Genomic DNA, 15,806 nt, shown 5'->3' with positions numbered 1-15,806 from the left:
AGAGGACATGAATTCTGTATTCACGCAGTGGTGCAGCATTGCGCCAGGAGTATAGATGGACCCATTCATGTGACCCAGTATATGGCCATTCTTATGCTCTTATGTTTAATATTCCTGGGGTGCTCTGTACTTATTGGTCCTGTTTTTAAAAAGAGTGTTCATCCAACAGATTGTAGTCAATTAATTATAGATGAAGGAAGTGTCCCTTATACACTAAAGTAATGTAGTGGAGAAATCTAAAAGATCAAAAAAGACAAGATAATGCACCAGCATCAGCTTTATTCCAGCTTGTTCCATAGTTAGCATAGTAGTATAAATGCAGAGTTCAAACTGAAGTAAATATTTACCATAAAGGAGGACAAAACATTCAAAGTAACTGGTGCAAAATATCCTCTAATTTTTTTTTAGGAGAGCTTTTCTAACAAAGAAATCTCAGTGTTCATCAGAAAGCAGTGTTGCACAATGTACAGCCGTTTGTATACATCTGAGTAAGCTTCATTTAAGCAAACCCAAAAACTTAAATCAAGTATAGTTCCAACAGAAATAAAGAGCGTAAGCAATCTACATATGCAAAAAGTTTAACAATCTAGTTATTACAACTATTGGCGCAACAGACTAAAACATTCAATAGCAGAAACTCCACTGGTCAAGGGCTGCCCAAATTCTCACTTAAATGAAGGCAGCACAATTTTAAGAAGCTAGATGCCAGCACTATCAAAACATCTACAGATTGCATGTAGGCATTATGTTGTCTTACATAAGTGTGAAGTGCTATTATAGAAATATGGCATACAAGTTAGACATTATTTGCTCAGCTGCTTGAAAACCATGCTCAAAATACTTCTACAATGTATAACTCCGTAATCTCAGGAAAGTCATGTTCATAAGACTTTGCTTCTCCAATACGTGAGTGAACTAGAAGCCTTACTCGGTGGCATTTTCAGGACTGCTGGACAACGTATATGGATCAACCATTACATCTGAGCTGCAACTAGCCCTTTTTTCTAGGAAAAGAGGAAAAAGAAAGACAGAGGTAAGAATAGGACCATGAAGATCCAAAAATATACTTACACAGTAACAGTCACTAAAGAGTGTGAGCTGTATGTTTTTTGGTAGTCTGAAAGACTGTAGTACAATTTCAGACCAACTTTGTCTACTTCATGGTCCTGTACTAAGTTTACCCCAACGATTACACGATTGAAAGACTCTTGTGTACAATGAATTAATTACGGCAGCTGGAACTTTAGTCAAAGGTGAAGTGATGCACCTGGACGCAAGCATGCAACGTTTACAAGACAGTCTCCACTTGTGTTGTATTGTTCAGTTTAAGAGCTAACCTGTTTCACCTGCAGATAGTCATAGTAGATATTTTAAAATGTAGTTTAAGATAGTGTTTTATTGATAAAACGTTGATTCTGGTAACATGTACAGTTTGTAGCAGACATTCAGATACTGTGACATTCTGCGGATAGATCAGTTTGTATCTGAAGGTTTTTTAAAGTTAAAACAGTCATTAACAGGACTGAGTGGAAGAGAATCAGCCACCATTTGCAGACTTATACACATTTGACTTGAAGATATCCTGATTAGAGCTTGTTTGCTCTCTCATATGCACACGCACAATTTTTTTGTAAACACAGAAAAACTATTAATAGAACATTACACTTACAAAGTCAAGCACTCCAGAGTCAGGAAATGCCAGCATGATGGTTACCTGTGCACTCCTTGTGCATATGCATTCCGACGGTCTAATTACATGATAACAGGACCTTTGCTTCATTCTATGCACAGGATGGATGGTGCTCAAGGATCAGATATTCAATATTTTATTCTTATATAATGCACACTATTCATACCCTGCTCTGAAGACAGGATTATTAATTACTCTATGGCACTCTCGGGGAGTTGGTAATATCCCCATTTTACACATGGAAAGTTGAGACAGAGAGTAAGGTCAAAGGTATCAGCTAGTTTTGGGTGCCCTCGGCCACCTAGGATCTGATTTTTCAGAATACTTAGCATTATATAGCACTCTACAAGTCGAAAGCACAGCTCCTATTGAGCATTCACATCTCCTACTGAAATCAACACATGAGAAACCACGGCCTCAATTTGGGCTCCCAGAAAATGAGGACCACAATTAGTGACTGCCTGTGGAAAGTTTGGTTTAAGAGCATCCCAGTGTAACCCCAGCATCACATAGGAACTCTACGGCACAGGCAAAGATAGAATCTGGTTCTTCAGGGTAGCATTCACTTCCCTCGATCACCAAACTCACTTTCTCTTCCTGCAATGCACTGCTTCATTCACTATACACCTTTCAACTTCTGCAACAAATAATGCAGGACCTTACAGACAACACAGTCTCCTTTACCACACAATCCTAATTTATCCCCAGAGCAAGACCATCCTGTACACTGAATGAGGCAAAGGACCCATAGAAAAAATAATCTGTGATCATGTAATTAAAGACCGTCAGAATGCATATGCACAAGGGGGCCAAATTAAGGTTGCACCTTAATCATGGCATTTCCTCACTCTTGGGGGCTTGACAGTGCAGCCTCAATTTTTTCGATGTAGGTGTGTGTGTAATTTCTTGGGTTTTCAGAAAACAAACTAAAAAAAAAAAAGTAGAAATGCCTTCACATGGCATGTGACACATCTAGGTGTCAATAAGCAGTGTTGGAACCTTTCAGTCCACCACAGATCTCTGTCACTTGAACTAATGGAGTGCCTGATAGCTGTAGTAGGTTGCCATCCTCTATGTGTACATTACAGTACTGAAAAAAAGAATCCTGGCAATAAACCAGACAAACTTAAGTAAACCAGTGCTAGTTGTAGGAAGGTCTATTACACACTTTTGACTCAAATGCGAAAAGCATATTATCTAATAGCTTTTTCAGGCACTGTAAAACGGCAGGAAGAAAGTATCACCAGCTAAGCTTTTTATTTCTAGTATCAGTCTACAGCAGGCCTGCCCAACTCGTAAAGTGGTGAGGGCCACATTATTCCAAAGAAAACAGTGAGAGCCGAAACCCCCCAGCCCCGAGGAAACACTCCCCCCCACCGGCCCAGCAGAAACATTCCTCCACAGCACCGCCCAGCCCTGCAGAAACAAACCCTCCTTTCCCAGTGCCGCCCCACCAAAACAGCTGTGGGCCAAAAAGGAAGGTTGGGGGTGGGGAGGTGATACTTGATTTTAAATCAGCTAGGGGCTCCCAGTTGAAGAGCTGGCTGGGAGCCCTCAGGGTCAAATTAAAGGGCCCAGGGCTCCGGCAGCTGCGGGAACCTGGAGCTTTGTGGGGCTGGGGCAGGGATTTAAAGGGCCCAGAGCTCCTGCTGCTGAGGGGAGCCCGAGCCCTTTAAATCCCAGCCCCAGCACATCAGCTGGAGCCGCCGCCGGGATTCAAAGGGCTCTGGGCTGCCCGTGGCGGTGGGAAGCCCTGAGCCCTTTAATCTTAGCCATGGCCGAGAATCTCTGCAGGCAGCTCAGAGTCCTTTGAATCCCGTCCGCAGCTGGCAGGGCCGGCTTTAGGAAGTGCGTGGCCCAATTTGAACATTTTCAGTGGGTCCCCGGCCGGGATGACTTAAAGAAAAAAAAAATGTAAAAAAAAAAAAAAAAAAGCCTTTCATTTCTTAGCAACCGGTTCCCTATAAAAAGTTCTGCCATAGTATGTATTTTTTGTAACAATAGGGTTACCATATGTCCGTATTTTCCTCCTGGATGGCGATTTAAGATCCAAAAAGCCTGACATGTCCAGGAAAGTACAGATGTATGTTAATTCTACCTAACGTTCTTCTTTAAAAAGATGTGTCTGAACTAAGAGAGAGCTCCGCCACTCCCTGAGGGTGTGCTAGAGTGCACATGTGGGTCCCAGCTGCTCCCTGCCCACCTCATTGAAGCAAGTGTGCAGGGTTACTTCCCTGGGAACTACAGGGCACCAGTGGACATGGGGCTGGCTGGAGGTGGGGGGGAGGTGGCTGGAGCTGGGGTCTGGCTGCAGGCTGGGCAAGGGGTGTGGGATGGGCTGGCTGGCTTCAAGCAGGGCCACAGGGGGCGTGCGGCATGGGTTGGCAGGCTGGAGACAAAGGAGTGCAGGACTGGCTGGCTTCAGGCAGGGGGGTGCGGCAAGGGTTGGCTGGAGATAGGGAAGGGGGTGCAGGGCTGGCTGGAGACAGGGGTTGGTGCAGGGCTGAAGGCAAGGCAGGGGGTGAGGGGCTGGCTGGAGATGGGCTGGCTGTGGGCAGCGGGTGCAGGGCTGGCTGCACACAGGAACTGGTGCAGGCAGGGCAGGAGGTGCAGCAGGGGTTGGCTGTGGGCAACTGGTGCAGGGACAGGGGGTACAGCCCATCCTGTATGGTGAGTGCCGCCTCCTCATGCCTCCCCCACCAGGATAGAAGTAGCAGCCCGTGGCTCAGGAGCTATTTAAAGGGCCTGGGGCTCCCCTGCTTCCACTGCCCGAGCCCTGTAAATAGCTGCAGGAGCCCTGGAGAAGTGGTGGGGCTCCAGGGGCTATTTAAAGGGCAGGGGCAGTAAAAGCAACAGGAACCCTGGACTTCTTAAATAGCCCCCAGAGCCCCACAGCCCTACCCCAGGGTTCCAGCAGTGGTGCTCTGGTGGCAATTTAAAGGGCAGGGGAGCCACAGGCCTTTTAAATTGCCCCCTGCGGAAGCTGGGCCACCCCACTACAGTGCATTGGCTTTTGCTGGTACACCGTACTGCGGTTTGGGCATGTGGCCCTCTTAGGGGCGGGCTGATTCAGGGGAATTGGTTGAATCGGCCTAAAGCCGGCCCTGGGGCTGAGATATAAAGGGCTCTGGGCTCTCTGCGGCTGGGGGCAGCCCAGAGCCCTTTGAATCCCAGCTGCGGCTGAGATTTAAAGAGCTCTGGGCTCGCGGCTGCCTGCAGCTCAGAGCCTTTTGAATTCCAGCCGCTGCTGAGATTTAAATGGCTCTGGGCTCCCTGCCGCTCCGGGCAGCCCAGAGCCCTATGAATCCCGGCCGCGGCTGAGATTTGAATGGCTCTGGGCTCCCCGCCGCTGCGGGCAGCTCAGAGCCTTTTGAATTTCTGTCGCGGCTGAGATTTAAAGAGCTCTGGGCTCCCTGCCGCTGCAGGCAGCCCAGAGCCCTATGAATCCTGGCCGCAGCTGAGAGTTATATGGCTCTGGGCTCCCCACCGGTGCGGGCAGCCCAGAGCCTTTTAAATCCCGGCCACTGGGATTTAAAGAGCTCTGGGCTCCCTGCCGCTGTGGGCAGCTCAGAGCCTTTTGAATCCCGCCGCCGCCGCACAGTGAGCCTCTGCGGGCCACATGGTGTGCAGGCCTGGTCTACAGGTTGGCAAGTTAAACCCCATCATCTCAGAGAAAAGAACAGAACATAAGTTTTCTTGTACTTTTTTTTGTAAGAACAAACAAAAATAAGAGAAGAGCTACAAAGAGACCACATGCCTCAGGTGATCAGTAATGGATACAAAGACTTTCATGTGACAGTCACTACCACTTTACAAAGATTTGAGGGCCTACAAGACCTGACTTGGTGATCACAGTTCAGTTCTCCAAGTGGAAAAGTACTGAAGAGATGAGCCACAATTGGTACAACTCAGCAGAAAGGCCAAGGATTTGACCAGGCATGAAAACAGAACTATTATTTTCCCTCAGGGATAGTCCTTCCAGACAAGGCAATATGGGGAGTCTTGCACTGTTACTGCCTGTGCTGTACCTGCTAGTGAAGAACCCAAAAAATTATTCTATTGTTACTGGTTAGTCCAATTGCACTTCACAGCTGGAAATTATTCTGTTTATAATATACTAGAATATCATGCTTTTAGCCTTTTGAAGCAAAAGACAGATACTTAACATCCAACTAACAATGAACTCTTCATATGGCAGGAGTTTAGAAAGTAAAATTGAAGTTCTACCTTTCAACTCTGAGCCCTCCGCTGATAAGGAGTGCAAGCTATCTGCCTAAAACAAAAACAAAAAACACAGGTTCTGTTGAAAGGGACAAAAGCACAACTGCTGAAAGACTTCTTGTATCTGCATCTGATTTAAAAGTAGACTCATTTTTACATTAACATTCAGGTATTCACTCATGCTGAGGTATGAAAATTATTTTCCTATCTCAACCCACTAGAATTGGCTTTGTGTCCATCTTATTTCTTCAAGCCAGGCTTCTATTGCAGGAATGAAGAAGAAGAAAATTGATTCCACCACCTTCTTCATAATAATCAGCATCTGTGACAAATGACTCTGGCATAATTCAAGATTAGGTTCCTGGACGTAATGCCATAACAGCACTGTCCTCAAAGCAAAATACATATGCAAGACCTCTTTAAGATCATTTCTATTACTAAATAGTTATGAAATATTTCACATTGTTCCTTGTGCAATGTTTCTTTAAGTTCTTTCTTAGCACGATATTGTCAGAACTGATGCACCAATAGCATTATTCAAAATGGCCAAGTCTGACAGCAATAAGCAGTTTCTGCACTTGCTGATATTTCTTCTACCTAAGACTGTGTTTATTCACTTTCAGTATTACCTGTTTTCTGGAACTGGATTTCACACAACCCAAAACAATGTTCCTAATCAAAATAACTAGTTGAGGGCTAGCCAGTTACACTCCACTCTTCAGGTTTTAAAAAAGGAGGGCCACAGAGGTCACGTAGATGCTACAGTGTATCAGGCAGTTTGATGAACTTTAACATTCAGATTTTCCAGATAAAGGTTGGATTGGTGTGGGTGTCATCCCTCATGGTAACACAAAGATTACAACTCTCAATTCCAGACACTCGATATTTTATCTCCACTAGGTTTCCCCAAATATTTACCAAGAGCTATAACACCGTACCTCATATGGACTCTTAGTCACTTCAGGAATGCCATTCCAAACATTCTCAGGATTCACTATCTCCTCATGGCCAGCAGAGAGATTCAAATCCTGTATCGATAAGACATTAACCTTAGTCTAGCAGGCATTACCCGTTATACAGAATACACAGAACACATTAATGGGAAAAAGTCCACAACTGGCATATCATGTAAAACACTAAGTAGATAATTCCTGTAAAATGAAAGGGAGAAAAGAGTATATAGTGTTCGGTTTCTGGTTTAGAAATTTATTCGTCTAAAGAGTATAATCAGATATCTGCAGCTACTCTTCAAAACCATTCAAAAATCAAACTAGGAAACAAAGATTTAATAGAAAGTTCTTGAAAACCTTTACACTGGCACCTCCTGGCATCCACTTACCAAGTGAATTTCCATTAAGTCAATCTCCCAATACAAGAGGCAACTGCAACTATGTATTCTAGAAATCCAGAAGCAGCAAGCAATGCTAACTACAGTAAAACCTCAGTTACGCTGAGAATGGAGGTCGTTTGTGTTTGTAACTCTGAAAAACATGTTATGGTTCTTTCAAAAGTTTACAACTGAACATTGACTTAACACTGCTTTGAAGCTTTTCTATGCAGAGGAAAAATGCTGCTTTCCCTTTATTTTTTAGTAGTTTGTGTTTAACCCAGTACAGCACTGTATTTGCTATTTTTTTTTGTTTTGGTCTCTGCTGCAGCCTGATTGTGTATTTCCAGTGCCAAAAGAGGTGTCTGGCTGACTGATCAGTTCCTAACATTGGTGTTCATAACTCTGAGGTTCTACTGTAGCTGTTTTAATTTCTGTAACTGGAACCCCTCTAGTAATCTGAGTCTGGAGAACATGGGATGCACGTGGAGCAACCAAAGCATTTCTAATATACATGGAATCTTTTTTACACATGGAGAGAGCTTTGAAGTCCTACTTACCTTGGTGCCTTCATCAGATATCTTCGAAATCCGAGCCTCATACCACTTCAGACATGACCACACCACATATTTGGAGCCAACAGCAAATCCCTCTAGATTACAGGCATGCTCACTTTGCTCTACAAGATTTGAAATGTCACCAAAATTTGCTGTAATAGTTTTAGACTTGATTAAACACTGTCAATGTATTTAGCTGCCTGTCTGCCTGCTGCTTTTTCTGTCTCTGTTTGTAGGTAAGAAACTACTCCTATTTGTCAGAGTTAGTAATGGACAAATTTTACAGGAGACATTTGCAGTGCTAACTCATTACTAAAACCCAGGAATTTAAGAGGTTTTAAGGGTGGAACAAATCTAAATCAAGTGTGTCTCTTGGACCACAACACTCTGTTCATATATTAATTCTTTAGCAACTATAGCACTTTTTATGCACCTTACCTCACAGTCCTCATTTCCTAATCCCTTCTCCCCATCTAATCTTAAAATATAGACTTAACATTACAATTAATTTCTTTTCCAAAACACACCCCAATTCAAATATTTTATAGACAATTAAGCTAAATTTTGCATGTGCAACTGATTTTTTTAAACAAAATGTTACTGTGCTGTACAGTTTGAGTCTATAGCTCTTTAAAATAATTAAAGGTACATACCTGTACCATGACCAGCTAAAGTTGCATCCTGCTTTTCTCTTATTTCAATTTCTTCTTCATCTGATGGTTTATACCTCAGGGACTCCCCAATCACAAGAGAAGTTTTATACTCTCTGAACACTTCATGCAAGTCTGTTTTCATCTGTTCTGCACAACTCTTTTCCTGCAAAGTTAGCCATTTCTTACATTTTTCACCTCTGCTATCGGCTTTTCCTACACCACACAGCTCGACAGGGCAAGTAGACACTTTCTTTTTTAAGTCGGTTTTCCAGAATGAAAACTGATCCGCACTATCTACAGAAAGCTCTAAAATAGATGGTTCCAACTCTAACGGGTCCTTCCTTGTTTCATCACCAAGAGAAGCCTGCACTTCCGATGGCACCAGTTCCAATACCTCTTTTCTTTCCGCACCAAGCAAAGACTGGACTTTGTGCATCTCTGGTTCCAGCTCCTTCCTGGCTCCGTTACTAAGTAAAGTTTTTACTAGGGAAGACTCCACTTCCAACTCAGTTGGTGCAGCTTTCACTTGATGAACTTCAAGCAAGTCCAAGTCCCAATCCACTTTCTCCTTCGTTTCTTCTCCCAAGGAAATCTGTACCTCACATGGTATCAGTTCAAACAGTTTCCGTCTTTCATCACCGCATACAGGCTGTATTTCAAGCAATGACTCCATTTCCAACCAATTCTCTCTATTACTAAATGAAGGTGATACTTCAAGTGATTTCAGGTTCATCAGCTCCCCCTTTTCATCATCCAAAAGCTGTACTTGGAGTGATTCCAATTCTGACAATTTTTCCTTTGTTTCATCAGTCAAGGAAGTCTGCACTTCTAGTGACTCCGGTTCCAGTACCTCTTTTTTTGTTTTGTCACCCAAGAAAGGGTGCCCTTTGAGTGACTTTAGTTCCAGCAAGAGCTTTTTTAGTTCATCAGGTAAAGAATGCATTTGTAACCGCTTCATTTCCAACAGCTTCACATTCTCATCCAGGGAAAGCTGCACCTCAGCTGATGGAAATTCCAACAGCTCCATTCTTTCTTCACCCAAGAAAGACTGTACTTCAAGTGATAATTCTAACATCTCTGCTTTGAGTTCATCCTCCTCCAAGAACTGTGCTTCAAATGGCTCAAGATTTAAGTCCTTTGTTTCACTATTGGCAAGAAGCTTTGGTTCAGATGTTTTTGGTTCTACATATATCTTTATTGAAAAAAGAGACTGAGAGCAAAACAAAGGAGTCTCTGCTTCATTAAGTATTTCAAAATTGGTCTGATGCTCATTAGCAGTTTTGAGAATCACTTTTTCTTCAATTTCTGCAGTATTTTGACATCTCTTGTCTGTCAGGTAGAATGGTTCTGCACAAAGTAAAGCATCCTGCAGAGCACTATTTTCCTGCTTGGCATCTCCAGTAGAAGCCACAGCTTTTTCAAGGCAAACAGCATCTGTACTATCTGTCCCTGGACCCTCATTCTTTTCACTGAAATCGTTCTGAATGTTTGCCAAAGTCATGTCAGTGTTATACTTCCAAAAACATTTCATCTCCTCGTTGATGTTTTTTTCGTTACATACCACTTTAACAACAGATAAGGGAATTTCAGAAGAGTTATCCTTTTGTATTTCCATTACTGTGACCGCTAGTAAATAGTCTGCAGTCATGTCATAGAACTTGTCTTCTGCTTCATTACTCCATGAACCCTCTGGGGAATTAAATCCAGATAGGGAGCATGGAAAAGCTTGCATAGGTATTGTAAGCAACTGATCAGGAATTTGTCTAATCATCTCTCTGCCAACAAGTTCCTCAGATCCATAATCCACATGTCTGACAGTTAGGTTGTTATCTTTTATGCTGCTAACTTTTGCTCTGTAAAATTTTCCATCTTCACTATACTTTGCTATGCAAATATCACCACTTCTAATACTAGATCTGAACTCATCCACACTGCTTATTTCAAGTTCTCCAGTTTCCTGTAGTTTTTTTTCTAAGTAGTTTATAATTTCTGGGTCAGCCATCTGACACCAAAAGTATTCTGGGCCCTTTACAACAGTAACATAGGTTTCTACAGTCTGAGCTATCTCTGGAGTCTTCCAGAAGAATGATTTAGTGTCAGTTATACTAGAAGCTTTATTGTTCTCATCAAAAGGCAGAGGTTCACACTGATTTGACACATCAGCACCACTCTCTCTTCTGTCAAGTGCATCTGTTGACTGAGATTCTTCTCTCATTCCAAAGGTTTCATTAATCAAATCCACTGCTATCATACCTTTCTCGTCATAGAGAACAATTTCCCATCTGTCTTTGAGTTTCTCTACAAATTCACAGTTTAGTTGAACTTCACTTGTTCTTTCTGAAAAAGAACTCACTGCTTCCTGTGTCCAATTTGTAAACTGTTTACACTGAACTCCAGCCAATGAGGAATGAATACTCATCATTGGAACTGATGAATATTTTTCAAGCAGTCTACTTGTTTCACAAATATTAACTACGAAAGTGTTGCCATAATCTATATATTGTACACTTATCTGTTCATCAGATAGTTTCTCTTTTACTACAGCTCGATACCACAAGCCGTCTTCTGAAAAAACGGCACAAATTAAGTCTCCTACTTGTACCTGTTGTTGACCGAGACCCTCTGTTGCTGTTTTATTGTTTAATCCTTCTGAAATATCGTTAAGTTGAGGCTCATCACTTGCTAATTGAATATAAAAATCGGAAGGGTTATTTACATGAGAAATGTATACTGAAGTTTTCAGACCAGGCACTAAGTTCCTTGGAGGCAAGTCACATATGCTTTTAAGTGGAAAAAGTGTACTATTTTCTCCTTGATTTCTAGTTTTAACAGCATCAGGTTTAACAGTATCAGATTTTATCTCTTTCTTTACAAAGGGTAAAGATTTATTTTCACCTACTTCTTTACCTACTAAGGAAGTACTTGCTGATGGAAAAACGTTTTTACTGTTAAATCTTTCCACAGATCCTAGAAACTTGGTTGACAACTCTCTTTCTACAGCAGGTTGGAAGTGTTTTACATCCTTACATGCAAAACTGGTCTTGGTATTGCACTCTTCTACTTGGATTTCAGATCTCCAAGTTTTAGTCTCAGACTCTCTCATGTATGTTGCTGATGACTTTAGGTTTTCATTCCTCTCTTCATTGGCATTAATGTTTTTAGAGTGTAGAGTTTCATTTTCTACATATTTGTTAGACTCTCTATTTCTTGGTAAGCTTAAATCCTCTTTCATTTTTGCATTAATTTGAATATTGCCATCATATAGTTCAACTATCAGCTTTCCATCAGATTCTTTTGCTACCACTATCATCTTTAAAGGCTTATCCAAGACAGTGGTTTCAAACCATGTGGTAGCTTCTTTCGGTACATAAAAGACATCAGATAGTGAACATTTTATGGCTTGCATTGGCAAAAGCAAGATATCATATGCATCACTGGGTATAGGAATCAAGTCTTCTTTCTTTACCACCTGTGTATTCCCAAAATCTACAAAGAAGACTTCTTTATTAGGCTTGGTTTTCAAAACTGCTCCTCTGTACCAGTGATTGTCAGTATACCTTGCAAGATATAGGTTTCCAGGGTTTTGTGACATTTTTAAACTGTGCAGTACTTTTCCTAGTCGACCAATGTTATCCGTTAGCTGTTCTAGGACATTTGCACTTCTGGCAAGTTGGCAGTAAAATTTCCATGGATTGTCAACATGTGTTACATAAATCTCTTCTTCACTTCCAATTTTGATGTCATGTGGAGAATAATAGTAAGAGTGTAGCTGAACGGAGGATGCCAGAGGTTTTTGAGGTGGTACAGGTCTGGCCAACCCTTTCTCTGTTAAAAAATGGCACACACTCTGAAAAGGCGTAATTAAGTCCACAACATTAAACAGCTCTTTATTGTTTATGGCAGCTAGAGCAAATATTGTACACTTCAGTTCCAAATGATCTGCTCTGTGATCAACAAACTCTTGAAAAGCTAGGATTGCTTCTTCATCCCAAACAAAAGGATCCTGACCATTTGGTTGGATTAAATTGTAAAGGCTGCATCTGAAAGCCTGAGCCTTTAATTTCAGAAAGTTTGCATTAATGGAGCGGAGATTCTCTACAGAAACCAGCTCCTTGTTCCCATAGTCAACATAGATTACTTCTACCTGTTCTGTAGAACACTCTCCACTAATAATCAAAGCTCTGTACCATTTCTCATCCTCTGAATACTTAGCTAAACACACTCGACTTGCCCAATGATGTGGCTGTGCTGACGTCTTGCAATAATCCTGAATTTCAGCCATTAATGACTTAAGTTCTTGATTGTTTCTACTCAACTGACACCAAAAGTAGCCAGGACTTTCAGCATACGATATTACCACCTGAACTGTACTACCAACTTCCAGCTGACCTTCATAAGGAGATCCTGGTTTTATTTCCAAGTTGTATTGTATAAGAGAGGAGGGCAGATTTAGGTTTCCCTTAATTTTGTTTTCATCAGGAGCTGAGTCACTTGATAAATGGCAACTTTCTGCAGTAGGCTGGTCTTCGACTGTCAAAGGTATAGAGGGATTCAGCACTATATTGTCTCTTACTGTTTTGGTTTGCACTCCACTCTTCCTTGCTGCTGAACTCACTAGCTCCCCCTCGCCAGCATGTTCTTTGGGATCCTGCCTCAGAGACTGAGCAGATAACTTCTGAAGAGTCTCTGGAATATCAGCCCCTTGGAATTTTGCATAGCCTCCTTGGGACAAAATTTTGCTTATATTTTTCTCCCCTGTTTGAGACTGATCAAGAACTTCAATCACATGCTTGTCACCCTGCGTACCCAACACCCGGATCACCAGCTCTTTGCTCTGCACTGTCCTTTTAAAGTGAGCCACAGCCTCTTTACTCCATGTCTCTCCCAGAGGACAGACATCTGCTAAACAGCACTTCAGAGCTACAGCAGGCAGCTCCCTGAACTGAGGTAGCAGTTCCTTCACCTCATCCCAATTCAAGATCTCCCTGTTGCCTCTATCCACCAGGTGCACTTCCACCCCGAGCCCTAGCACACTGGTGATAACGGCCAGATAGTAGGCATTCTCCTTCAGCTGCAGCCAGAACTCGGACGGGTCTCTGATGAAAGACACCCACGCATGGAAGAACACTCCCCCCTTCACCCGCACGCCCGGCAGGTGGGCAGTAGCCGGGTCCCTCGGAGCCGCAGTTGCAGGGAGTGTGTCCGGTGGCGGCCCCGGCTCCTTAGGAGGGGCGGCATCCTCCTCTTCCGGCCGCTCCTGCGCTCCCTGGCTGCCCTGCAGCAGGCTGTGGGCCAGACAGCGGGTCTGCACCCCGTAGAGGCAGTTCAGGTTGAGGCCGTTCTCCCCGTACAGGTTCACGTAGTAGAGGTGCTCGAAGGGATTGTAGGCTTCGATGCGGGCGCTCACCGCCTTGCCCAGCAGCAGCGCCTTGAGCCCGCTGAGCTGGGAGCGGGACCAGCCGCAGCCCCCGTCCGAGATGCCCTGCAGGGCGCAAGGGTAGGTCACTACTGGCATGCGGAAACACTCCACGGGCAGGCGGCGGAGGTTAGCCCTGGTGACGAATTCCTTCCTGCCGTGGTCCACGCAGATCACATGGGCCATCAGCCGACCCTGCTCCTCGGGGAAGATCTCCAGCAACAGCGCGCGGTACCAGCGCCCGTCTATGCCGCGTGCAGCGCAAGGGGAGCCCGGCTTGGGGAGCGGATCCTGCTCCCGCCTGGCCGCCATCTCGTAGATCTGGTGCAAGGAGTCCGAGAGGCGCTGGATCTCCTGAGAAAGACTCTGCAGCTGGCAATAGACGCGGTGGGGGTCGGAGATCTGGGTCACCAGCACCGGCTCAGTCACCCCCATTTGCAGCCGTGGGTAGAAGAAATCCAAGGCGGCCGGGCCCGGCTGGGGAGTGATAGCAACAGGATATTGCTGAGCCGAAGTAGGGCCGGGGGGCTCCGGCTTGGGCTGGCGGGGCGTTGCCAGGCAGCGCTTGGCCAGGGCTCGGAAGCAGCTGGGAGTGACCTGCTTGCCCAGGCCCAGGTGGTGCATCTGGGCCAGCAGCCAAGGCAGCTCGAGCAGGACCAGGCGCTGTGGCATCAGCGCCTCTCGGACCAGCCCCGACACCTCCTTGGCGTTCAGGTATCTCAGGAACTCCAGGGCACCCGCCGACCAGCTGGCGGCCGGCTGCTCCCCGCCGCCCGCCCCGGCCCCCCCGGCCCCCGGCGGCACCAGGTCGGCCAGCAGGCAGCCCAGCACCTCGGAGGGCAGGTGGAAGAATTCGTCCCTGCCCCGGGCCAAGTAGTAGGCGTCGGCCGCCACCGTGTGACCCTCGTCCAGCAGGAAGACTCGGCAGTGCTGGCCTTGGCGGCTCACGACCCGGCAGCGGTTCCAACGGTCCCCTAGTTCCACCAGGCACAGGTCCCCCGGGCACAGCCCGGCCCCCGCCGCCGGCCAGACGGCTCCCGGGGCGCTGACCAGGCGCGGCCCGGCCTTAGCCTGGATGTCCTGGTACAGCCGGACATACTCCTCCCGGCGCTCGCCCAGCAGGCCCCACAGCCGCACCAGCGGCACCTCCGGGTGAACGTCCACAAAGGAGACCCTCAGGCTGATGGTGGTGCCGGGGCTGGGGATGTCCTGCACGGAGCACATCCCGCAGCGCGGCGCGGCTGCCCTGGGACGGGAGCTAGCGGCGGTTCCTCAGGTGTAGAGTCACGTGACCGCCCCCAACTGCCCCTCACGGAGCCGACCGGCTATGCCTAGAACGGTGCACGGTTATAGGCTGTTCTTGCTCACGTGACCCTTCCCGCCCCCGCCGGGTGGTCCGCGCGCTTCACTGGAAGGGAAGTCAGTTAAACCAACGAGGTTTGTGTTAGGAGGGAGGTCGCGTTGGTCCGGTCCATTTTGCCTGGGAGGGGGGTAAGTACAGGCTGGCGGCCCTTGCTGTTAGCGGGGGGCGGGGAGGAAGGGGGTGTCAGGGCGCCGCCGCGGCAGCCGGCAGCCCAGGGGGTCCCCCGGGTCAGGGCGGCAGCCGGCAGCCCAAGGGGTCCCCCGGGTCAGGGCGCCGCCGCGGCAGCCGGGAGCCCAGGGGGTCCCCCGGGTCAGGGCGGCAGCCGGCAGCCCAGGGGGGTCCCCCGGGTCAGGGCGGCGCCGCCGCGGCAGCCGGCAGCCCAGGGGGTCCCCCGGGTCAGGGCGGCGCCGCCGCGGCAGCCGGCAGCCCAGGGGGTCCCCGGGTCAGGGCGGGCGCCGCGGCAGCCGGCAGCCAGGGGGTCCCCCGGGTCAGGGGCGCCGCGGCAGCGGCAGCCCAGGGGGTCCCCCGGGTCAGGGCGGGGCCGCCGCGGCAGCCGGCAGCCCAGGGGGTCCCCCGGGT

General features: G+C 46.5%; 1 protein-coding gene across 7 annotated transcripts in view; it reads right to left on the bottom strand.

Moving 5' to 3' along the window:
• Window positions 1–272: 272 nt before the first annotated feature.
• Window positions 273–15,806, bottom strand: part of LOC115648123 (mitochondrial uncoupling protein 4-like) — a 53,047-nt gene continuing 37,513 nt past the window's right edge. Inside the window, exons 1-5 of one of the 7 annotated variants that reach the window (XM_030555279.1) lie at window positions 8,449–15,114; window positions 7,799–7,947; window positions 6,850–6,939; window positions 5,918–5,963; window positions 273–1,004 (exon numbers count right to left, since the gene is read on the bottom strand). In XM_030555279.1, coding sequence (XP_030411139.1) covers window positions 925–1,004; window positions 5,918–5,963; window positions 6,850–6,939; window positions 7,799–7,947; window positions 8,449–15,088 — 7,005 coding nt within the window. In that variant the 5' untranslated portion in view covers window positions 15,089–15,114 and the 3' untranslated portion in view covers window positions 273–924. The other 6 variants (XM_030555282.1, XM_030555278.1, XM_030555280.1 and 3 more) reach the window with 6 other exon arrangements.

The sequence above is a fragment of the Gopherus evgoodei genome, chromosome 3, assembly GCF_007399415.2.
Source record: "Gopherus evgoodei ecotype Sinaloan lineage chromosome 3, rGopEvg1_v1.p, whole genome shotgun sequence".
Classification (NCBI taxonomy): Eukaryota; Metazoa; Chordata; order Testudines; family Testudinidae; genus Gopherus; species Gopherus evgoodei.
The sequence above is the reverse complement of the archived record's forward strand: the minus strand, read 5'-3'. Positions and strand labels throughout refer to the sequence as shown.